The sequence below is a fragment of the Micropterus dolomieu genome, linkage group LG20, assembly GCF_021292245.1.
Source record: "Micropterus dolomieu isolate WLL.071019.BEF.003 ecotype Adirondacks linkage group LG20, ASM2129224v1, whole genome shotgun sequence".
Classification (NCBI taxonomy): domain Eukaryota; kingdom Metazoa; phylum Chordata; class Actinopteri; order Centrarchiformes; family Centrarchidae; genus Micropterus; species Micropterus dolomieu.
In genome coordinates this window covers 35,545,396-35,571,452 of record NC_060169.1, presented here as the reverse complement: position 1 = coordinate 35,571,452, position 26,057 = coordinate 35,545,396, and the positions used below count along the sequence as shown (strand labels likewise).

The 26,057-nt window shown below is 38.7% G+C and overlaps 1 protein-coding gene across 1 annotated transcript in view; it reads right to left on the bottom strand.

The window, feature by feature from the left end:
* Positions 1-24,796, bottom strand: part of cd81a (CD81 molecule a) — a 28,485-nt gene extending 3,689 nt beyond the window's left edge. Inside the window, exons 1-7 of the mRNA XM_046032861.1 lie at positions 24,625-24,796; positions 16,608-16,722; positions 7,455-7,552; positions 6,903-6,977; positions 4,362-4,478; positions 3,789-3,887; positions 293-376 (exon numbers count right to left, since the gene is read on the bottom strand). Of these exons, the coding sequence (XP_045888817.1) occupies positions 293-376; positions 3,789-3,887; positions 4,362-4,478; positions 6,903-6,977; positions 7,455-7,552; positions 16,608-16,722; positions 24,625-24,690 (654 nt within the window). The 5' untranslated portion in view covers positions 24,691-24,796. The remainder of the gene's footprint in view (positions 1-292; positions 377-3,788; positions 3,888-4,361; positions 4,479-6,902; positions 6,978-7,454; positions 7,553-16,607; positions 16,723-24,624) is intronic.
* Between the last annotated feature and the right edge of the window lie 1,261 nt (positions 24,797-26,057).

Below are 26,057 nucleotides of genomic sequence, written 5' to 3'. Positions count from 1 at the left end.
GCTGAACCAGCATACATTTTAATCTATGCATATTATCTGATTTATACGTATAATCATTTATTCATTGCATCCAACAGTAAATGAGCTCTATACTATACTAGGCTATACACAGGCACCCTCTGCCATGACACATTACAGATACATTACATTTACAGAACACAATATGTTGCGTCCCGTGTCGCATGGCATGCACCTTCTGTATGCTTCTGGATAAATTCAAGAAAACAAATACACCATGTTGTAGAAATATTGAAAGGTTTGATGTCCGTGATGTGCGGCTTCACGTTCTCACCATAATAACTGCGACCACCAGCGCGGCAATGCCAATCAGGTAAATCTTATCTGAAAACAATTCCTTGATCCTGTTGTGGCAATTCTGCAAAAGAAGACAATGAAAACAAATCATTTATATCTGCTTCAAAACAGCAATAACATCTTGATTACCCAGTGAACTGATTTTGAAGTCATGGGGAAAACAAAGTGCCACATTTTACTTTAGCTTAATAGTATGTAATTTACAATTAAATACTACAAAAAAGTATGTAGTTTATATCTGTTTGGGACAAGCGCATGTAAGGAGGAGTTCATACCAATATTGTTCAAATGAGCGAGCGTTCACCAAGACCAGCCCCCCTTAGTTACTGTTGTGTTGATCCATTTTCACACATATAGGCAGTTTGCAAAGATAATGGAGGCAGATTCACCACTTGAAATTCTTAGTAGGTTTTTAAACAAGGGTTTTTGATACAAAAGCAGGCTTCTCATTACTAGCCACCGCTGTCTATTTTGTTGGCTGAAATGACAACTGTTTCTGGCAGTGGCCTGATTTCCAGTATGGCGATCAGAGTGGAAATTAATCATTAACCAAATGGTTTTTGCTGCCTTTTCTAAAAAACATATTGTAATAATTATTAAACCTGCGAAGGTGCAAATCTATGGATGGTTGGTCGCCATACAAATACTAAAATTATGACATTACCATGAGCCTCAGCTGCACTTTCTATTTAGTGCTAATTAGCAAATGTTAGCATACTTACATTATCATTTGGCTGAAAGCACTGCTGTGCCTATGTACGGCCTTTCAAAGCCACTAGTTTGGCTGGAGACTCTTCTATTTTTGCAAAGCAAACTAGGGCTGGGCAATAAAATAATAATGATAATTATCGCAATATCATTTTCCTCAATATCAATATAATAAATGTTCAATATATCGTCAATAAATATTTGGTTTAATTAATTTGAATCACAAACAAATTAGCACTTAATTTTTCTGTTAAAATATTTATTTTGTTGAGGAAAAGGGACTGTAAAAAGATTTACTAATCATATTTGTTAATTTTTTTTATCATAATAGTTTTGAATGTTCTACGTTAGACTTGTGAAGTGATCCACTGTTTGGCATCAAGTGTTTGTCCCATTCTGACCATAAAGAAAAGTTGACCCACATAATGAACCATGTGGTTTCTTTTCAGTTAGGAGCAAAAAATCCGCCTTGAAACTTGAAAGAAATAATGATTTGACATTTACGGTGATTATTATCGATGTCGAATGATATGAAATGATTTTATTGTGATAACATTTTTGGCCATATCGGCCAGCCCTAATGCACACACACGACACTTTTTTTATTAGGGGGCTTATTTTTTCCCAGTAATATTTTAATTGCCTGATTGTCTTTGCTCTTAGTCTTGAAATGTATTTGTTTTTGCACTGATTTTCAAATTTTATTTCACAGTAACCGATACGGTCCCTTGCATTTAGACAATTTTATTATGATTACACAGTCATTAAAAGCAATATTATTTTTAATCTCCACTTTTTTTAATCAACTGATTTCTTTGGGAGTAAATTCTAGTGTTTCTTTCAAAGGTATAGGATAGATACACATCAGTTCCACAACACTTGCATTGGTCATTTTAGTTGATGAGTGTGATGCCAAGAAATCCAGTTAGGGCCCCTAGTCTGCACTGAGGTAGCTGATCTATGTCTCCAGCCCTGAATAAAGCCCTCTATGATTCTCTACATCGCTTTTCTTTCTTTCTGATTTTCCCATCATAAATGATTTCTTTACATTAGTGTTTCTCAACCTTTTCAGGACCCATAGATCCTGACTTCTCAAACTGAAAACATGCATTTGACATTAAGTGAAATATGTTTATTCACGTTCTTGCAGAGAGTTGAATTGGATTAATACCACTCTCATATGTAGGGTTGCTAAACTAGCTGGGCTCCAGGAGGGTCTGACCACGCTACACCAAACTTCATTCATCATTCCTACAGTTTAATTTCCTGATTTTGTACAAAAGCACATAGTGAACTAGCTTATTTTAGCCGTTTAATAAATCAAGAGGATCTTAAGGTAAATTTGGCACAGATGATTGCCAGATTACCAAAACAACAACACTTAAAGTCGAAATGGCAATCTATTGTCAAAGGTACAGGCAAGGGAAACGTCAGTGAAGTAAAGGGACAGTCAACATGAGAGAGAGAGGGGCGCAAACAGCTGTTTCTATGCGTCTCCCCCTGCTTCTCCGTTTGGGTAGCAGAACCTAACATGACAGGCTGAGGGATAACAGAGCAGTAGGTTGTCCCTCTCTCTCATACAAATCACCCTGTCTCAATAGTCCAACCTGCAATATTTCTCTACCATAGATTTTCCATAAATTGGATCCAATTATGGTATGATTCTGAGCCTTGAGGATGGAGCTTGAGCCAGAATGGGATTATCTTAGTTAGCATAAATAAATACTGTAAGCAAAATAAAGCAGCTTGGCTCTGTCCAAAGTTAAAAAATACAGCACTAATTAACACGTTATATCATTTTTGTTTCATCCATACACAATGTAAAAATGTCAGGTTGTGGTTTTACAGGGACTTACATGCAGTAGCTAGTTCTTACCAATAACAGCAGGGAGCAGAGACTTGGCACTCTTGTCCAGCATTTAACTTCCCATAAAACCCCACATTTTCCTTTTCTGTTTGTACATGGATTAATTAATGACACGAAAGGTGCTGGCAAGCATATTTTATTTTTACATTGGACTGAGCCAGGCTAGGTGTTTCTCCGTGCTTTAAAACTTTATGCTAAGGTAGGCTAATCACCCAGCTCTGTACTTGGATATGAGGGTGGTATCTGCTCATTTAACTCTCAGCAAGAACATAACTGAGTGTTTCCCCTGTGAACTATTCCTTCATAAATGGATTAAACCACTGACATAACTTACTGCTCAACCTAAATGTTACAGAGCCATCAATAATGTTATTTGTTCTACTGGTGTCATGTTCCGCCTCAACATGAATTTTGGAATACCGTCATTACTGTGATAAAACTAATGTGCTTTACTGTGGCTGCAATAACATCTTCATCTACTCCCACCACCCGAGGAAGTGAAGACCCAGTGGATTAACTTTCTTTTTGATGAAAATGTCCCCACAACAGCTGGAAAACTCTCATATGTGTGAGCGAACCACTTTACTTTGGACTGCTTTATTGAGGGCCAGTACAAAGCAGGATTCAATTAAAAACTGAAGCTCAGGGGTCGATTGACACAGACTTCAAACATGGAAGCTGTAAATGTTGCCATTTTTATGTTGCTTTACTGTTTATTTTGCAGGTTGAGAAACATTACACTCTAATGATGTGGTAGTGAATAATGATAATGTAACATGGTGGGCTTTATCTTTGACATACTCAAAATGACTATGTTGAGCACAACCCTCACAGCCTGGCCTGGCTGCTGATGCATGAAAACAGTGAGAAAACTGCTGAGATGGATGATCACACTTACAACTGTAGTTCCACTGCTGGGGCAGAGGTCGGTCATGCCGAATTTGTCTGTAAGCTGTGTCAGAAAACCAGTCCCCAGGCCTTTACCACAGCAGCTCAGCTGAAACACAAAAACAACACAGTGACTAACTTGTCCTCTATACACAGTACCCTTCTTTAAACTGAATGAAACTAGCTGAAGTAACTTTGCTCATCTTTGTGAAGCCTGAAAGCTGCTCATTGCTGCCTACGGCTTTAATTGTAGACAACTGAGCTGCTTCCTTCTGTTGACCGCTAAAAGGTTTGATCTGGAATTACTGTTTATTATTATTAGACAAATTTATTTTTCTGTGTAACAATACAACATTTGATCAATAGCTCAATTTAATGGTAAAGGCCAGACAAACCCCTCTTCACATGAGGGGTTTCCTATCTCCACATCATCCATTACAATAATGAAACATACACCCCCTCAATTATTTTAATTTCCATAATTTCATACTATACAATGAATTGTATTACTAAAACAGTGTGATGAAAAAAAAAATACTTATTTTAATGTTTATAAATTGCATATTTTATACTATATTCATACCGTCTCATGGAAGACCTTGAGCACAGGAGCAACACTCTTCTTGTCCTGGTCAGTGATGGTTGATGAGATGGCCCTGTCGTACACAGAGTCATAGAAGTTGATCATCTCCTGCGACACCTAAAACAAGAACAAAGAGGTTTCTATGGGCAGAAAACTTAAAACTTCCTGTTGTTACCTGTGTTGTCTAAGTACATTTTAAGTGTTAGTAAAGGGTTCAAAAAGGGCCACAGACAGAGCTGGCTACCACAAGAGGAGAGACTCTGCTCTCAGTGTGACAGAGGACAGGTAGAGACAGAGCTGTACTTTCTAACCTCATGCCCTAAATATAAAACACTAAGACAAAAAAACTTTAACTAACAGAAAACTTTAGCTAAAATTTCCCAAATATACCCCGAATTCATATCAGACACACAGAAAGTCCCCTATTTACAGGGAGAAATGCCCAAATGTGAAATAATTGAATAATTTCTCCTCATGCCATGAAGTGAGGACAACCAGTGGAACCTCAGACTGATAAATAATTGTACAAATTTTCTAATTATTATTATTTTGATTGTTTGATATTTTTAGTAATAGTTTTGCTTTTAAATTTCACATTTGATACAGATTTATTTTTTTAAATTGTTATATATTAATTATTTTTTGTCTAATATATACACACAGTTTCATTTATTTATTTTATTTTTTAATATATTAAAATTTTTCTAACACACACACACACACACACACACACACACACACACACGCTTACTGTTTTATTCATTTATTTTTCTAAACACACACACACACACACACACACACACACACACACTTTAATTACTTGTTTAATGAAATGTATGGGGTTGATTGTTCTTATGTAGTTCGTATGATGCTTTGGCAATATTGTTGTTATAAATTCATGCCAATAAAGCTAATTTTAATTGAACTGAATAGTAAAGTGTTTTTGTATTTGCTTGGAAATCAAATGACATTAAAGAAAAAGTAACAGGGCAGGCGGATGAAACAACTCTGTGTTAAAAAACTAAATAGGTTTTGTTGATGTGGGCATGTTGTTTCAGGAAAGCTGGTATGAGTCACAGATCCAAAAGTCTGAAGGACTGTCAGCTACAAAAACACAACACAGTAACATCGCCTCGGGGAAAAAGCAGAGCCAGGTTGCCTCATCTAACCCTCACACAAGCATGGAGACACCGCAGTGATCCCACTGAAATAAAGGGAGTTGGGTTTTTGTTCACGCAGTGCAATTGCCCGTCTGAAAATGGCCTGAGACAGGGCTTGGTTTGCATTACAACACGCTGATGGAAAATGAGCAATGTACCAAATTGGGCGTCAACTAAAGATTTCAGAAAGTCCAACTGATGATTTGGACAAATTGAACACTTGTCATGTTGATAGTTAGTACCTTCCATTTATTGCTGTTTAGATCACAGAGCTTAGCATCTGTTTTTTCAAAAAAAATAACCAGCACTTTCAAAACCCAGACAGTCATTTAAAAACATTTATAACCCCTGTCAAGATACAGAGTTGGAGACGATCAAATAATAAAACAATCTTTATTTTGTATGATATAAAAGATTTTAACCCATAATCTGTTTTTAAACTCATTTCTGTGTATTTCCTATCCAGGCATCTGGAAGTTGCCTTTTTGTCTGACATAAGAATAAGGCTTTGTTTTATCCATCCATCAATCACCTATACTTCTTGTTCTAAGGCGGACGCGGAGAGGCTGGAGGCGATCCCAGCTGACACTGGGCGAGAGGCGGGGTACGGACAGGTTTCCAGGCAATCAACGATCAATCAATCACTGGGCTAACACAGAGATAAATAACCACTGACGCCGACAGTCACACCTACTGGCAATTTAGAGTCGTAAATGAACCTGACCTGCATCTCTTTGGACTATGGTAGGAGGCCAGAGTACTCGGAGAAAACCCACACTGAAAGGAAGAACATGTTGACTCTACATAGAAAGGCCCCAGTCAGCCAGCCAACTCAAGCAGTGTTTTAAAAAAAAACTATCTATACATTCTGACCGTTCCATGTTTGAGGATCAGAGGAGGGATTGTGTGCCTATTCTGTAATATATGTTTGCTAATAGAATAACTTATAAAGTGAACTGTATACAGTATCTCTCAAAAGTGAGTTCACCCCTATGTATAGCTATTAATATGGCTCAAAAGACTGTATGTGTGTACTGTATGTGGGTAGTGACCCCCCCCAACCCAAATATATAAATCAAACAGCATATAGTCCCTGAGGTTTATTAACAATAGATCTAATTTAAAACAAAATCAAAAGCCCTTTCCACAAAACAAAATAACCCACATTGGGCTCCCAATGAGGGAACCTAAACTCAAGCATAATAAGCCAGAATATCTGAAAACATCTTTAACAAATGTGGGACTTTTTGAGGCATTTGTTTCATTCTATTTAAAACTTCCCTTTAAATAACCTGCAAATGCCCTGTAGAGGTATTTACTGTACATTCAGGCTCAATTTTGCATGCCTATTTCAGCCTCTAGTGTATGTTTGCAGTCTTACAGTGTCTTTGTGCATGAAGCCCCAGATTCCAGCTGCAACTTCGCAGGCGAACAGGATGACCAGGCAGGCGAAGAACTGCAGGACAGAACAGAAGCATAAGATTACTGGTCCATTTAAGGATTTAGCTAGCTGAGGCTTTACTTCAACTCTTAATGAGACAACTTAAGATTTAATTAAGTTAAAAGGGGCCATGTGGAGCTTTCTTTTAAACCAACAAAGGTTATGTTTACAATCAGTGTTACTCACCAAAACACACTGTGGCACTGAGCTCTAACCAAAGTTAAGTATTTAAATCCAGCATTGTTTACATCCATGTTTACTAGCTTGCACTGTTCTTCTTCCCTGCCTTTGCTGGCACAGTGCAGCATATCACTGCTGATCAGTGGAATGGTGTGTAACCATTGGTAGGACAGCATATCGTGTAACTCGCGTGCACATTCACGTGCATGTGCGATAAACAAAACGAGCACCCAATCATCGAAAAAGCAGCTTCATAGAGCTACTAGAGGTCTAAAACTCCACGGGGAACCTTTAAATGTGACTGTGACTCACAGTTCCCAACAGGCACTGGGACTCCTGGATGGCGCCATAGCATCCAAGGAAACCGACCACCATCATCACTGCACCAACAGCAATCAGGATGTGGACACCTGGAAAGACACACAGATGGACAGTATAGATTGACTGATTAATATCCATGGCAACACCTGATTATAACAGGGAGGGAAAAAAGAGGGCAGGCAGGAGTTGTACTGGGATACAGGTCATTGTAAAGAAAAGGGAAAATTCACTTGTTACAGCAACTCCAGATACAACACAACAGATAAGAAAATACACATTAATTAAGCAGAATAGAAAAATACTAGATATAATAGAAATAAAAAATAAGAATAAGTTATATGTACATTATACACCTTTTACAACTATTACAAGAATGGGAACCACTATACAGCTTTAAAACCACCGTGGTTTTGAAGCTTTGCCGTATCCTCCAACTAACTTTAATACCTGCATGCGATAACATTGGATGGCCAGCAGAAGGCACAATCTTGCTTTTATGCCAGCAGAATAAAGTGAGTCATGTTCTAGTAATGTCCACAGGAAGTTGTTCCGTGTTTTCTTCTACAAAGTGCCTGCTCCATAATTCAACACAATTTTTTCCAACCTAGACATTTTCTGTTTTTTTTCCCTCTCTCCTCAAACGACCGTCATCCCACAGTATCTATAGAAACCTCAATGTGTTTCCTGTGTTATGCTGCCAGATGCATGCTGGTTAACATTTAACTTTATGGGGGATGGAGCGAGTGCAGCATGGAAAGAAAGACGTGGGGATTTCTCTGGTTTACATCTTGCTCTTAGTTCTATTAATCTCAGGAGGTGTGTGGTTGTAAAACGCCAGCTGTGCACCGGCCTTGTTAGCAGAACAGCTGAGAAAAAGAAGTGAAAAAACAGACTATTAATTCTTCAGGTCAAAGGTCTGACACAGGGAGAGCCAGGTAGACTAAAAGACGGGTGGAAAGATGGGACTGGAGAGAAGGGACATGGCTATACTACAGCTGCTCAAAAATAAAGCTAAGCTATAAAGAATTTCATTCAAATATTTATTCTTTCTGAATTTGTTTTTCCTTCAAAGACCAGTCTGCTTGATTTGGCAAGTTTAGACCTATAAACATATGACTACTCAAGACTTTCCTGTGTTGTTGATTGTTAAATGTGATAAACCATCCAGCAGTTGAGTTTCCACTCATTTCATTCATTGCAGTAAACAAATCATTGCAGAGACTTGTTTGAGTGGTCACCACAGTATTACCACAGAGCGTAATGATATAATACTGGCATTATCATCAGCTGCCAATTTATGGTGCGTTCATGTGCAGATACAAAGCTGAGAAATGTGATGTGTTAGCATTAGCTGATGATTAGTGTTGCTTTCACCGACAAAATAAGCAAACTTGGACATAATGAAAAGGAGAATGTGAATTTTGAGGGATCCTTGAATTAATATGGTGATATTAAGCAGCCAACTGTTACCGGAATTGGTCATCCTTGAACAATATATAGTGTTTAATCATAAAGAAACAATCAATATGTAATAATAATAATAATAATAATAATAATAAGTATAGAAATGAACTAATAATGTGTGATTTTAACCGTTCGACCATATTTTTATGTCCTTTTTCCGAATGATATTTTTATTTCATGTCACTATTTGTCACAATGTTATCGCCACATCACAAGCTTCCTGCCTCTATAAAGCTAACCAGCTAAAGCATAAACATTGAAGTAAAAATTATGAAATTACATTTCTTTATAATTAGCTGCTTTCCAAAAAAGATGAAAATTTACATATTGGACATACTTTTTACATGCGTTTTTTATTTCATTATGTCTTTTTATTTAGTTAACACCGAGCACTTTGGAGCTGCGTAAATAACAAAATGGCCACCTCACTTTTGTCCAAATAAAAGACTTATTGGCATATCAGGCTGGGAGTGCAGCTCTCTGTGTAGAGTCCCAGGATCATTACTCAGACATGTCAGCTCAGACATAATTTGATTCTGGACCACTAACTGGTTCCGTACCTCGTAAACCCCATCCCCCACCTTTTCTAGCCGCAGAACCACTCACACACACACACACACAAAGGCTAATTTATAAATCGATATCTTGGAGACTGACCAACTGCTCCCTCCATCTCTTACACTGTGGCTCTCCAGTCTGACACGGCCCCTCCCTCCCTCCTCTGATGCTGTTTGGCAATCTCAAGCTCTCCCTCGCCTGCTACCACCCATTTGTCCTTTCTATTTAATGCATTTGCTCATTCAAAATTATGCTCTCAATAATTTCATTTACTTAAATGTCTTTTCCTGTCTGTCTTGATTTAATCTTCACATAGATCTTCCATTATGCTATCTGTCTGCTTCCATGCAACAGGCCATATGTATCTCCCACCTGAAGAGGAGCTGGTGGATTACGTGACTCTCAACGTAGCATTGCCATGAGATATGCCACGATCATCTCAAATTCCAAGCCTACAAATAACTACATGGTGTGCCATTATGTCAGCTTTAAATTTATTTTAATTATTCTTTAAATGTATAAAAAAAAAATAGTTGCAAGTCGAATTAACATTTTTTCACTTCAACCAAAGTGCTTGTCAGATGGGCAAATACAACAATCGCAAGGAGTTTGTGCAGCGACTGGCCAGGTGTGTGGAGGTCAGAAAATAGGTAGGGTTTGACATTTACCACATCTACCATGTCAGTTTAGCGTGTTAGCATGCTAACATTTGTGAAATAGCAGATAAACAGAGAGTACAGCTGAGGCTGACAGGAATGTCAATACTTTTTCAGGTATTTGGTCCCAAAGCATCAGAATTTTTGGCTTGATGATGTTGCTGAAATGAGTATATGCAATGTAATAACTAAAACTTTACAGTCTGGTCATGACTTGAAATGAAGAATGGAACGCCCAGTCACATACTTACAAGCGGTCATTTATCAGAGGGAATTAATATTAACAATAAAATATCAGTGCTGGGCAACGATTAATCACATTGTTAGACGTAAAACTGAATAATGAATATATACACAAAAGTGCAATAACATGTGGTTTGCAAACACTAAACAAATAAGGTGCTTTTTACCAGCAGTATTCCCTTTACACAGTAGCAATAAAATATGTCTTGTAAATCTCAACTTAAACATTAATGTGATCAAATCAAATATTAAACCAAAGCTATTTGTCACTGCCAGGGCATTACCTTTTATCTAGCTTGTTAAAACAAGTTACCATCAGAGTCCTGATGGTAACTTGTCTTGAACTTTTTGTATGCGACGCGCAGCACAAATCATTGGAAGAGAAACTGATCCTCGCTGTTTGTGACTTTCCAGAATCTCTTACCGTTTACTAAATTGGACTTTAACAGGAGGGAATTTGCAGAGCATCTCTGCAGAACTGGATGAAGGCCTATCAGGTAAAGTTGTTTAGTCTATAATTTTAATTTAAGATAAATAGGCTACAGCTGTGTAGCGCACAGAAGCTGTTGCCATGGCTTTTCTCGACAGAGCGCCTGCTGTTTACTCGCCAAGCGCTGTCTTACTTCTCCCACAGCGTAGTCTGCTGAAGCCTCCCTCCACTGCTGTTGTTTGGGTGGGTGATTTGCAGGCTGATCAACATCCCGCCCCTCCTGTGACCCATGGTTTGACTGGATGTGTATTCAGAGCCAGTGAGCAGTAGACTTTCAAAATAATAATAATAATTTTAATAAATCTGCATTAATGTGCAATAAAATAATTGTCAGCATTAATTAATTAATGCGTTAACGCGATAGTAACACATAAATGTTCCCAGCCTTATAAAATATATAACTGAAATACAATCTTTTTAAATCTAATCGAAAATCTACTATTATTTTATTCTATATGATTATAAAATGTCAAAAATACTTTGTCTTTTATAATGAGAACAAACAAAGTAACTACGTCACCTATGCTCTTGAAATTCTGCCTATTGTGTTTGTTCAATGTAGACTGATTGATTTAATTGTTAGTACAAATAATCTACCATGTTCATCTGCCCACTGCAGGTGCTATTTCCCTAAAATGATCAAGCTAACATAACAACATGCCTTAAAAACATTTTATGTAGCTGCCTTGGTGAAGTCACCAGACTATTGTTTATTTTACAATGAAAGCCTTCCTTCCTGCTGCTTCCTGTTATATTTTGGTAGCTTATTATTAAAACTGCTGTCCAGCCATGTAATGACATCAGAAAGTCTGACTTCAGATGAATACACTGGAAAAGACCTTGAAGATGCAATTTCATGGAAGACACAGACACTTCTCAACCCGCAGACTAAACTGTATACGCTACACAGAATTCCTTTTTTTAAATAAAAAAATGGCTGACAGCATGGTTAGCAACTAGCATGTCATCTAGTGGCTAAAGCTAGTTTCTAGAGACCAAACTACAGTGCACAGACCGACATAAAAGTAAAAGTGGTAGAGTGGGAAAAAAATAAAATGACACAAAATGAATGCTAATGTTGCTATATCTACTTGAAAAGGCAACTGTTTGGTAACACTTGTGCCATATAGACTTTACAAGGTGACAATACTTCAGATGTTGTGTTTTCTGCTGCCTTAAAGTGGCAAAAAAAAACAATTAATGTAGCTAATTAATAATTAATTTGCTTAAACTCATGGAAACCTCTGGTTTAATGTTAAGAAGCTATAGTCCAGTAAGCATGAAGAACAGCATATGATGAACATGTGGGTAGAAGTAACAGCTGAATCCCTTCCTGGACAAGTCTATTCAATTCCAAACACATCCCAGCTATCCAGGAACTCTGAGAGGGGATACTCCTCTGACTCCGATTCTTTTTTTGTGAGGTGGTTCTGTAAACCACTGGATACGTATAAAAATCCCTGTAGGTCTTGTACAGCTATGGGATTTCCCCAAAACACACTGCAGTGTGTCATGCTGGTTTTACGTCAACTTTCCAATTCTGGAAATTACATTAGTTTCCTCAGAGGCAGCAACCTTCTTAGTAAGTGAATGACTAAGTGGTTTGCCTCTTAGTGAGTCAAGTAGTCAAAACACTCATTCCTCAGTCATTTGCTATGTCAAAGATAATTCTATGAAAGAGGATGAACCGTTTTTATTTTGTTCTGCTTAGATTAGCCACCCTCTGCCAAGACATTTGCAGTTCCATGGCTACATAAATGTTGGTTAAATATTAAGGCAGGTTAACTGTGGAAGCATTTGGTCTCACCTGATACATGAAGAATCACACCCATTAGCTTGAATCCTAAAGCACTACATACAGTGCACCACTACAGACTGCAGCACTACTGTACAGCCCCTAATCAAATTAAATTACATTCAAAGATCTTCAATTTAATTAAAACCAACTTTGTAGTTATTTAGAAGTTACAATCACAAGCTCCAGTCTTGTGACTTATTTAAATTAGGAAATTCAATTACTTTATTTAAATGACCGTCCTATTGATAGGACAGCACACTAGCACAAGTAAGGCAAGTCTGGCAGGAAAACGTTGGACCAAGAAGTTGTTTGTCGACTGTAGGGCTGTCACTTAAAAAACTACAACAACAAAAACATAACAAAAACTAAGACTTAACAAGTGAACTGATTAAGGCTTGATATATGTTCACACACACAGGAAGCAATTCTAACAGTTTCAAAATTTAAGCCCTGATCACCATTCATGTGACAGCTTCTAACTATGTCTCAAAAGCTTGAATGATTATGTAACCTAAAAGGAAGTGAACTTTCAACTCCCCAGCTACTGAGAAATGTGAACTAGAAAACAGTATGACTTAAGAGGAACTGAGACATCAAGTTTGCTCAACTTTCCATTTTTTTCAAACTCAATTTTAATCACATTAAGTTTTACAATAAAACTTTGAAGTGATTATTTAGCTGTAGTACATTCTCTGTTGTTTCTAAGTTGGGATGGTTTAGGGAACAAACTGATTTGTCTTTTAACTGACGAGCTCACAGTATGTTTAATTCTGAAAAAAAAAAAGCCATTGGGTAATTGCGTCTTTAAGCGGTTAGGGGTGAGAGAAAGGAGAGAAGCAGATGTAGGACTCCATATTGAAAAGTTCCTGGCAGCAGGGGATGAAGACAAGAGGAGAGGCGGAGGGAAAAAGGGCAGACAGAGATAGAGGGAGGGAGGGAGTGACTAGGGGAAAAATAAGGGTAAGTCAGACAGTGTGACTCGAACACTAACCACAACCAGATGAGGAAGCAAGGGGGAGCAACAGTGGAAAGAAACCGACTGGAGTGAAGGAGAGGAAAACTTTCACAGAGGAGTTTGGAAGAGGGGTGGGGCTGCTGAGGAGGAGGAGGAGGAGGAGGAGGAGGAGGAGGAGGAGGAGGAGGAGGAGGAGGATGGAGGGCTGGTGAGGATTTTTTTCCTACACCGACTAGGCTTTTTCTGAGATGAGAAGGAGGCTTTATGTAATGGGTAGGGTGCAATAATTGAGAAAGTCCATGACTGCTGAGGCTTTTTTCATTGAACTACCACAGCTATGCTGCCTCACAGGACGGCAACAACAATGAACTAAACACGCCCTCCATTTTTTTTGTAGCTATATTTTAGATGTAGATAGGAGCCTCTCTTTCTCACATTGATTGTGTAATTATACCAATTCTGTATTTTCCTAACATCTTCCCTTTAAATCTCTCTCTTTCCTTTCGGGGGGGGGGGGGCTTTGATGCTGGTTTGCAGAGATGGAAAGCTTTTCACATTCTGTCATAAGATGAGTTGTGCGTCTCCTGTTAGTCCTGGTCACAAGTTGCCACAGATCTGGGTGAGGCGGGGCCGCCCCACTTCATTGTGACGCTGTGCAGGATCAGCTCTGTACAGCCTGTACTGTATACATCTGAGTGCATGAAACGATGCTACAACTGGACGCTGGTTAATATATATAGTTTCAACTCTACTGATGTTGTGTTGATCAACAGAACATCTGCAACAATCTGATTAATCAAGTCAATTATAAAGCAAAGTTGTCGAATGTTGCTATTTCGCAAATATCAGGATTTGCAGGTTTTCTCTTTTTTTATATCACCAAAGATTTTCTTTTGGTTTGAAACCATTGCACAAAAAAAGCGATTTGAAGACATGACCTGACAGGCAATTTCCTGTGTTTTCTGACATTTTATTGACTAAGCAATGACTAGATTGATTAAAGAATATTTGATCATTTGCTAATCACATTAATTGTTAGTTGAAACCCTTCTTATCAGTTCAGTTTGTATAACATAAATGAGGGAGGAAAAACCTCAGTGCATGGTCCATTAAGGCTGCCCACTTTCCAACACCGTGAATCTGAGCCTAATGTGTGTTTATTATGCATGCTGTCTTGCGATCAACCAATTTTTATAAACTGCTTCTATGTTGTTTCCTCTTCTTCTACCTAACTTTTGGTATCTTTATTTCCTGGTCCGGTCACTTGGTGTTAAGCCTGTTTGGCTCCGTTTTTCAAAATGTATTTCAAGCTTGGGGACGTTTGGCGATTTTGATAGCTTTTTAGCCCTGTAAAACGCCAGACCAAAACATCATTAAAACTTAATAGTTTATAGCTGCTCACCGCTTAGGAGGCTGTTATCGTTACAGTTATTTAAAAACATCCAGGTTATCCCGTACAACTGTGGGCCCTCACCACCAAATGCACAGTACAGCACAGATATCCAGTTTAAAAACCTGTCTTTGCTGGACAGAGCAGAAAGGCCTGCATACAATTCATCTGCTCTATTGTTTTTCTTTACAGTAGCCGGATATCCAGAGATGATACCTTGCCACAAACACAAGACTATATCACTGTGAAAAAAAAACACATTTTTAATCTGTTCTTCACATTAGTGCAACCGTTCACCGATTCACTATGAGACAGCTAGAGCCAGCTAGTCATCTAGATCCATGAAATTCCCGTAAACCGTGACAGGTGCGCATGCAGTGTAAATATTCACACCACAGTTTACTGGACTGTCGTGACTCAAGACAGCTAATGAAGACAGTGATAGCTGTCTTCATTAGCTGTGGCAATCAGGAAGTGGCACTTCCTGATTGAAAATAACACTGTAACCCTGTAATAACTTATGATGTAGGCATTAATTCCACTAATCAAATGAATCAAAAAGGTACCTAATGCCAAGGCTGTGCAGTAAATTTGTTATGTCTGAAAAATACAATGTTAAAATATACTGAAATTATACTGAAACAGGTAGCACTGGTTTCTGCTTTCTTTCTATCATGTAGCCCATTACTTGAGGACGTGTGGTACCATTGTACAAAACATAATTTACAAAAATGTTTGACCAATCAAACTCTTCAGGTTCGGGTTTAGGTTGACGTGCGAGATAACATTAAGTGATAGGTCAGTACTGGTTTCAAAATACGGCTGCCCTGTTCTAATGACACATTTCCTTCTAGTGTCACTGTGTTCTTTAAGGTAGCTGTTATCGGTGGGGTCTCTCCAGCGAGGAATACAGTGAACTGTAAACCTGCGTGAACTCGTTATTGAACTGTTTATTTAGCTTTGGCATAAATTCATGGTCTGTTATATTGACCAAATAACAAGGAAGAAAGGAAATATTAACTTGCATTTTGAAATTAAGGCTAAAGTCAGATCCTGTGGTCTGAACTATCTAATCTGGATAAGCACTGCAATTCGTGCCAAATGTTGCCTCTTATCAGTAAAAAAAGAATGACAACAATTTTTCATTTTCTGATGGTTTCCTGTTACCATGCAGATACGATATTGCAGACTTTAGGGCTTTCCTTTTAACCCATAAAGCTGTCTTTCTACAGCATGAGCAAAATGAGTCCATAAACTGAAAGAATAATTAAAAGAATAAGAAAGGAACAAAGGAGAGCATTCCCATTTGATTAACTCCACTTAGTAACAGTTAAATATAAATCCTGGTTGGTGGACAAAGAGCAGTGTTGTTGTGTGGACATAATGCAAATTGACGTAGTTGCCAGAAACATTTTCTGAGTGTGATTCACTTGTGAACTAGAGTGTGGCAACAGATGCTTTTTTGTTTTGTTTTTTTTAATGGCACAAGGCTCTCCGCTACTGAACTGCAAGAGATTTACCATAATACAAAGACAGCATGAAGACGGACACAGAGACAGACTGTAGAGATAGTAGAGATGAGATACATACTGATGTAGAAGGTGCTGGGGGCCTGGGCTCCTTCAAATTTGAGCTCTAGCAGGTTGCTGGTCTTGGTATCGTGCCTCAACCAGAGGGCCACGCCCAGGATTACACCTCCTGCAAGCTGCAACACACAAATAGTTCCTTCAGTGCATTTCATTTTATTCAGTACATTGCACTACATTGTTTCTTCTACAGTACATTTTAAGAACAAATATTACCAGGACCACTACAGAAAATTCCAGACCAACATTTATATCCATTATAGACACGACCACTGACTTACTTGTCCACAATATAGCACACTGACCATATTCAGTCCAGCCATACGCTAGGTTTTGACCTAAGCTGTAGACACACCGGATCCGCTGACGGATGTCAAGTCGACAGATCCTTTTCATTTTCTACAGTGAGGAGGAGATTCAGCAACGAGGTGCATGACCGTCAGTCCACTGATCTGAATTTGCATAAATACGACTCGCTGTCCACTTTACGCAAATGAATCCATCCAATGCAACACACCAGGCTCACAAAACTCACAGCAAACTGTTGATCTTGTTACTGGATTGCCAATTTCTCACCTCAAATGTTTTCAGAAACATATTTAAGTGTAGTCTTTACCTCTAATATGAGAATGTTTCTGACCCAGCCGCCATGTTGATCCAGCTACAGCTAAGCACTGCCCAACTCTCAGTTTCGTCACCCACTAGCCGAAGTGTTCATTGGTATGCTGCATCCAGATGCGTCCTTGCAGGATTCTGTATGTCTCTGGCTTTAGCCTTGTTTTCCTACTTCCTCCGCTGCCCTATCTCCTGGGGGAAACCCTGCACATAGGCCTACTGCAATGTGTAACTTCGTTACGTAAATGTATTGTTCTTTAGGGCGGTTTACATTCACATAAGCCTTCCTGAGCCCGTTTGTATGGCCCAGGACAAAGAAATCCTAAACATAACAGGAGTTAAATTCAATGTGGCCAAAGAGAATAAATTAAACGAACACTCGTTTCTGTGAATAGATTGCAACCAAAATAGGCTCAGCCACCCCTTCTCCCTCCTCCCCCTCCCCCCCCCCTCCCCCCCCCCCCCCCCCCCCCCCCCCCCCCCCCCCCCCCCCCCCCCCCCCCCCCCCCCCCCCCTCCTCCTCCTCCCTCCCTCCCCCTCCCCTCCTCCTTCTCCCTTAATGAGGTCCATTCCAGAGCTAAGACCAGCTGCTGCCCAGCAACCAGATCAACACCATAACTGGCAAGAGCGTAGAAATTCAACACACACACACACACACACACACACACACACACACACACACACACACACACCACTACAGAATGACTTTCTAACTTTAAAATAACCTTACCACATGAATTTCCACTGAATCAAAGTTCCTGAAAGGCATGAAGGTTACCCAGAGTAATAAACTTATTAACCATAAATCTACAAGACAGCCTTTGACCCAGAACTATGTTGTTGTTAAGTTGTTGATTAGGAAAATATTCCAAAAGCACACTGGTTGCAGCTTCTCAAACGTGATTATTTGTGATCCTCTATGTTAGTAAACTGAATACTATTGCATTTAAAAGCATTGGTCACACAGAACAAGCAATTTAAACATTTAAACTGGGCGCTAAAGAATTGTCAGACATTTTACATTTATATTTTTGACATTAGAGATCAAAAGACTGATTAATCAAGAAAGTCTGATAACCTGAAGATGAAGTCATAATGATGGTTAGTTGCAGCCCTTTGATTAAGTATCATAGCAAATGTTAATTTAGTCATATCAGGACAAGTAGTTTAACGGTTAAACTAATACCATTAACAACTGATCCCTTTTCACTTATCTTGCCTAAATAAACATCTGTGATTAACATCTCCCTCACTTTCCTGTTAGTTAGGGCAGGACAATTTACACCTCTATGATTTTTTATAAAGTAGATGAAGTTTGATGGCCTCAAAGTCTACCCAACGTCAACTTGGAAGAAAAAAACAAACAAAACAAAAGACTAAGCAGCCAGACCAACTGATACACAGTCTCTCATTATTACCAAGTTACCAAATTATATATAAAAACATTTGTCCCACCACAGTTTCATAATGAACTAGGGCTGGGCAATAAAATAATAATTTCCTCAATAACAATATAACAAATGTTCAGTAATGTTTGATTGAATTCAGTTGAATCAAATTTTTGTATTAAAATATTTATTTTGATGAGGAAAAAGGGCTGTAAAAAGATTTTATTAAATTTTTTTTTGAATGTTCTACCTCAGATATATTAAGTCTTTGTTCTGACCATAAAGAATAGTTTAAAACCACAATTAATCATCTGGTTTCTTGAACTTTCATGGCGGAGCTAAAATCAACCTTAAACTCAAAAGAAATAACAATTTGACATTTATCAAGATAATTATCAAGATCGAATAATATGAACTTTTTAAATAATAATGACAACATTTTTGGCCATATAGCCCAGTCCTACAAAAAACTAAAAATATTTTTACACATCTCATAAGACTCATATAGGGCTGGGCAATAAATCAATAATCATAATTATCGCAATATAATTTTCCTCAATATCAATATATGTTCAATATATTGTCAATAAATATTTGGTTTAATTCATTTGAATCACAATATTTCAGATATTTATTTTGTTGAGGAAAGTGTGACTGAAAAAAGATTTACTAATCAAATTTGTTGAAAAAGATTTGATCATAATGGTTTTGATTGTTCTACCTCAGATTTGTGAAGTGATCCACTGTTTGGCATCAAGTGTTTCTCACATTCTGACCATAAAGAAAAGTTTTACCAAATTATTAACCATAAGGTTTCTTCAATTTTCACTCAGGAGCAAAAATCAGCCTTTAAACTTGAAAGAAATAATGGTTTGATATATATTGTGATAATTATTGATATCGAATGATGTCAAATGTTTTTATCGTCATAACATGTTTTCACCCAGCCCTATCTCATAATAACATGAAAGATGACCAATGTTGTGTTATGCATCATTACCTTAGCAAAGCATCTCTTACTCCCAGTCAGTCAGCTCACCTACTCGGGCTGAACGATTTTGGAAAATAATCTAATTGCGATTTTTTTTTTTACTAATACTGCGATTGCGATTTAATATGCGATTTTTAAGCTCTTTACCTTCTGTAATATTCAAAACGGACAAGCAGTAAATCAGTGTATAGTATGACCAACACTATTAGATAGATTAAACATACACTGTTCTTTCTTGTGGGTCAGGCCTGTGTTATGATGAAATTAGGTGATGCATGAATTATTATTATGAGCAATGGTGGAGAAGAAGTATCAAATTTTAATAATATGAGAAAGTCAAAGTCATGGCATTAAATAATATGTTATAATATCATCATTTCAGCCTACCTGCAGATCACAAGAAAAACTGTTTAGCACAGTGTGTTATACAGTAAGCGCTCAATACAAAGCCCACAGTTCAACCAGCAATTAATGCCCTACTGTAGTTTATTGACACAATCCAACATAAACCATCATGCCATAAAATGCCACTAGCTTAACAAATGCCCAGTTTACTCTTGCTTGAGTGGCGTTTGACTTGCATTTATATAATATCAGAATCAGATTTCTTTTAAGTAGGTTTACACATACAAGGAATTTGCTTTGGTGACTTGGTGCATAACAAAAAATTAGGAGTTAAAACACAAAACTGTATTTTCCTTCGTGCACATTACATTCAACTAGGGTTGGGCCGATAGACGATGCCATCGTCCATGGCTGACAGACATCACGACATCAAGCCGGCATCCCTCGCCGCAAAAAAAAAATCTCACATTTTCATATTATACCGCCCTGTGAAAGCAGGGTTTAATGACCACGAACATTCTTCTTATTGTTTTTAAGTATGCTTTGCACCTGCCTCGAAACACTTACACACCCCCCCCCCCCCCCCCCCCCCCCCCCCCCCGGTCTGGTCCATTTTGTCCATCAGCAGTATGTTTTATAAAGTTGCCTAAAAGACTGAGAACTCGTCTTTTTGCCGTATATTTCCACCCGCGATCCGTTATCACGGCAGCAGGTGAGCCGCATGTCGGCTTATTAATGACGGCAGCCTATCAAACAATTGAAACCAACATCTGCACCCTGTGTGTTCAATGCTGCTCTACCAGGTCCATAAAAAATACCAACCCTGCCAACTTTTTTTACCGAGTGAAGTCAACTGCTGCCCCCCCCTGTGCGCGCCCGTGCACCCGATGATATCATCCATCCCCATGTTTCATTGTAGACATCGCCCAACCCTACATTCAACACAAGGTTTCACTGAATTCAGTTCAGGATATCATCATCACCAAGACAGCAATCAGAGGTGGATTACATTGAAAGGGCCCATTAAATAAATGAACAAGAACAGACCAAATGATAAGGTGACCTTTTCATAATAAAGCAAGTAGGGTGGAAAGAGTATCATGAATATTCATGCCTAGGAGTGCATGTATTTTAGTAGAATAAGAGACTTTGACAGACTTTTTAATCATGTCAGTTGTCAGAAAACCTAAACTGAAAAGAGGACATGCTATGATTACAAAAATACTAGAAATTGTCTCGCATAGGTAGTTTATAGACTTAAATTAGGGCTAAAATAGAATAATACCGCACATAAACTACTGCTACCATTTTCACTGACTGACATATAAGGCCAAAAATATTATCAAAGACATTATCTAACCATCTGTTGCTCATTCAGCCACTGCATTTGTTTTACACATTCCACACCAAGAAAACTGTCTAAACACGTGACCTATCACCATCATGTTTCGTACAGCCTGCTGTCCCATAAGAGAAGACATTTAAGCAAGTTTGAATGCGTTGTTAGTATAACTCAATAACTCAGTATAATACTGAGTCCTTCCACTGAATGAGTCAAGACGAAAGTGCAACTTGATGAGAGTGAAAGTGAAATTGTTTCAAATATCATATAGTATGAAATCAGCGCTGCGCAAGTCTCCCTGCCAGCCGTCTATTTCTGCCTGTTGCCCAGAGTACAGGGGATTGTAGAATGCTAGGCATGGTGGAGGAGGAGGTATGGGGGTGGGGTGTTGTCTGCTGTTCCCATAAGACTCCTATACCACCACACAGGGGCCACCCCTGTAGCCTTTTAACCCTCTCTGTGTCCAGTGTGATTTATGGACACAGGAGGTCTCCTTTTTAAAAAGCCAGGCTCCACAGACGGCTGCTCGGTGACCGCACACTGCAGTCGAAAGCGCCTCTTCAGATGGACTGAACTTGTCTGCTCTGACAGATCCTTTCACAGAGCTCTTTAGAGCAGCCAATAAAACTAAAAGGACTAAAGTGGAATATGTGTTAAGAAGGAAGGAGGAGCCCGCAGAACACTGTAATGCACTAACAATCACATTAAAGTCACTTTTAAGGAGTATTACCAAAAGGGAACCTTCGGGCCTGAAGAGTGAAGCCAATGCGGAAGTGCCTTAAACCTGCATTCTTTCTAACGGCCAGCAGGGGACGACAGTAGCAAAAAGGAAGTTCAACTGTATGCACGCTTATGAGAAAATGACCCTATCTCTCACCTGATTTATTACCTCAGTATACACTTTTCCAATAAGTTTATGGTGTCAATAGCTGGTATCAAGTCTTCTTAAATACAGCATTATTTTCATTTTGTAAATTATGCTCCCATTTAGGGCAAAACAGACGATAAAGCAGAGTATGCTTTAGGGCATGGACAAGTCGCTCCTGTGGTAACCTGTAAATCTGATCTCAACGGCAAATTGTATCCACTGCACTGTGTACATTTAACTTTCAACCTTTCACAGTGTGTTTTCAGTTCATGAAATTTACTGTAACATTTTGGTCACCTACAAATGTCTTGCTCAGTGTTTGGTTGAACTAAAAGAAGTGTTGGCTGTTCATTTTTTCCCCCCCAGTAGCTATGCCTGTTTTTCACTACACAAAATTAAACTTCTCATCAGTGACTATTTATTTACTATATCTATCTATTAATACACTAGTCTGGGGTAGGTCTTCCATTTTATCCCTTTACAGCAGAGGTTTCCAAAATATGGGAAATGGAACCAAGCTCAGCAGCCTCCCAGTGATCACGGCAGGATCGGGATGGCAGGGAATACAGTACCCAGGCGATATACGGCAGCTCTGGTTCACTACCAATCGTTATGATTGGCTCAGGACATCTCTAGTATTTCCCATATTTTCTAAATCCAATCACTGTCTCAGCACAGATGAGTAACAAGAAGACCATCAAATTATCACAAAGCTTTTTCCTACAGGCTTTGAGTCCTATGTGAACACACAATTTACTACACTTACAACACACAAAGTTCAAAAGGTTTCGGTGGGGTCTGTTCGTAACTGCCTTTCTTAGCTGAACGCGTGTATCAACAAAGAACTGAATGCAGATAAATTGTTATATATCGCAATATTTTTTAAATCACAATAATATCGTATCGTGACATATGTATCGTGATAATATCTTATTGTGGGGCCTCTGGTGATTCCCGCCTCGATTGTCCAGCAAGGCACTTTGTTGGCTAATCAAATAAATGCACATGCACACATTCCTGGTAGATTCTACTGAATTTTATTTATATACGCAGCTCTCTGGTCTTGGCCATTGTGGAGAGGTTGGAATCTGTTTGATTGAGTGTGTGGACAGGTGTCTTTTATACAGGTAACGAGTTCAAACAGGTGCAGTTAATACAAGTAATGAGTGGAGAACAGGAGGGCTTCTTAAAGAAGAACTAACAGGTCTGTGAGAGCCAGAGTTCTTACTGGTTGGTAGGTGATCAAATTTTTATGTCATGCAATAAAATGCAAATTAATTATTTAAAAATCCTACAATGCGATTTTTCTGGATTTTTGTTTTAGATTCCATCTCTCACAGTTGAAGTGTACCTATGATAAAAAAAGTACAGACCTATACATGCTTTGTAAGTAGGAAAACCTGCAAAATCAGCAGTGTATCAAATATTTCTCCCCACTGTAGACCAGGTCTAGACTGTAGGCCTACTCTTTTTAATTTAGAAACCTTACATTTTCCACCATGAGCAAGCACTTGGCCACAGTGGCAAGGGCAAAAACTCCCTTTTAGCAGGCAGAAACCTCTAGAAGAACCTTCCGCCCCCTGAGCTATTTTAACACTAGGCAGTTTTCTGTAGGAATCCCCTGTTCACGATTGTTTTCTTTTCTGTTTCGAATCAGTCTCCTGACAGAAGATCTGTTTGCTTGCTATTCTCCACACACCGCGGTGCTGATATTTGGCCTAAGTAAATGGAGAACAGCGAAGGAGCAAACTATGCAGCAGCTCCTCCACAAGTGGAGTAAGAACTAAACATCCACAAATGTTTCCATGATCAATCACCCAGCTCAGGGCCTTTGACTCACCAAATGGAAACCACCATAAACCCCCGTCCACACACACACACACACACACACACACAGAAGTTGGGTGGAGGATGTAATCCAAACAAAGACATTATCCAAGCCCAAGCAAGCCAGTCTCCCTACCGTCCAACAGCTAGGGCTTCGCAGCAGACCTACACACATTTGTGCAGAATTATCATTAACGTTAGCTTATTTCGTATTTGAGCTTCTGTCAGTGACCTAGAACTAGATTCAAAACTGACGAACCGCGTGTTCATGTCACAAGAATCTAAACTATCGAGTGGTCTCTGGCATGTTGTGTTTTTTTCTGTTTATAAATGACAAAATTTACCACGTCGCGATTGTGTACTGTAGTTACGTAAGTTACATTAACCACACCAGCTTCAATGACCATAATTTCGCCATTATCTCCTCTGCGGGTGAACAGATATTGAGGAGGTAAGTTAATAACGGTAAATACGATGTATCTGGGAGACGTGAGGTAAACGTGTATGTTTTGTTCGTCCAGCCACAGCTCATTCATGACGGGCTGGAAGCCCAAACAAACCAAAACCGCTGAGGACAGAGAGGAGGAGGCGCTGCGCAGCGAAGTGGACACCACAATGTGTGAAAAAAAACACAAGGCTTCTTACCCAGAAGATGAAGTTGAAGAAGAAGAGCATGTACTTGATACATTTTGTGCAACCTTCGACTCCCATGGTGTTCCGTTTGACAAATATATTCGGCGCAGAGTTCACAGGACGGCGGCAGGCCAGGCGGCTTGTAACGGTCTGAAGCTCGAATGGAAATCCTAAGGACAGCTCACAGACCGAGGCAACACCCAACTCCTCCCTCCCTCTGAGCACCCCCCATAATCCTCCAAGCACCCCTCACTGCAGTGTGCAATTCGGGGCGGGGTCGACCGTTTGACTCCGACCACATCGCACTGTCATCTTTTTCGTGTTGAATCTGTCAAGCCTATACAAAACCACACGTTGAATACAAAGTAGTTTTTGAGTATATTTTTATTATAGTACCCGCATGACTTTTATGACATTTTTTTTACTTCAACATTCCTTGTATGCTTCCGGGTTGTTTTTGCTATACAGCTCAACTTCGATACATGCTACGCACATTGTTGCATTGAACATAGAAAGCGATATCTTTCTTCTTTGGCTGCTCCTGCTTCAAACCTTGCTAGATTTACTCAAAGGCACCACCTCGTGGCAGAAGCCCTGCAGCACATTCACAAACAGCAATACTGCATGAGGTAGGCCTGCTAAATTACTAAGCTGCAGCCTAGAAAACTGTTACACGTGCATTTCAAACTTTTCCTGCATACAGGTAAATGAGGATGCATTTGCTGAATTAAATTAAATAATACAAAAATAGTTGTTCGCCATGTCATGCAACAGTGGGACACCAAAATAGTAAACATAAACAACCTTCCAAGTAGATGTGAATCACTCACATTTGCAGCAATTTTTTAAATAGTTAAATAAACATCAAAAATCTAAATTTAAACATCTGTAACATAATCCCAGAATGTGTGAGTTTGCGTCAAATACAAAACGTTCAGTATTGGGGTCACAGATGTGCGAGTTGTAACACTAGCTAGGGATGGATAGTGATAACAGAACAGTAAAACTGACAGGTGAAGGCCTAATGGCAAAAACATTTTAATAGTAAAAGTGAATGGCAGAAACATCTTTGACTTTATACATTTTAAAAACATCGTTTAATGGAATTCTTATTTTCACCTTGCCAACTTGTATCATTTTGAAATAAGTGCATTTTATCCCATTAATTATTTTGTGAAATATGGATCATCTGTTTATTTTGATGATGATTTCATTAAGCATATAGCCTATACACAGTATACTACAGTTACGCCAGTAAATATCCTCATTTATAATGATATTGTATCGTATCTTGTGTAACATTTTACTTACATCAGTACATTTTCCTCATTGTAGAGACAGACTATACCATACAGCCATACTGACAAGCTCAATGTGCTTTGTATAAGTTATACTATCTCCAGTAAGAAGACCAGAGTCTCATAACTATCAAGTATTACTTTTTA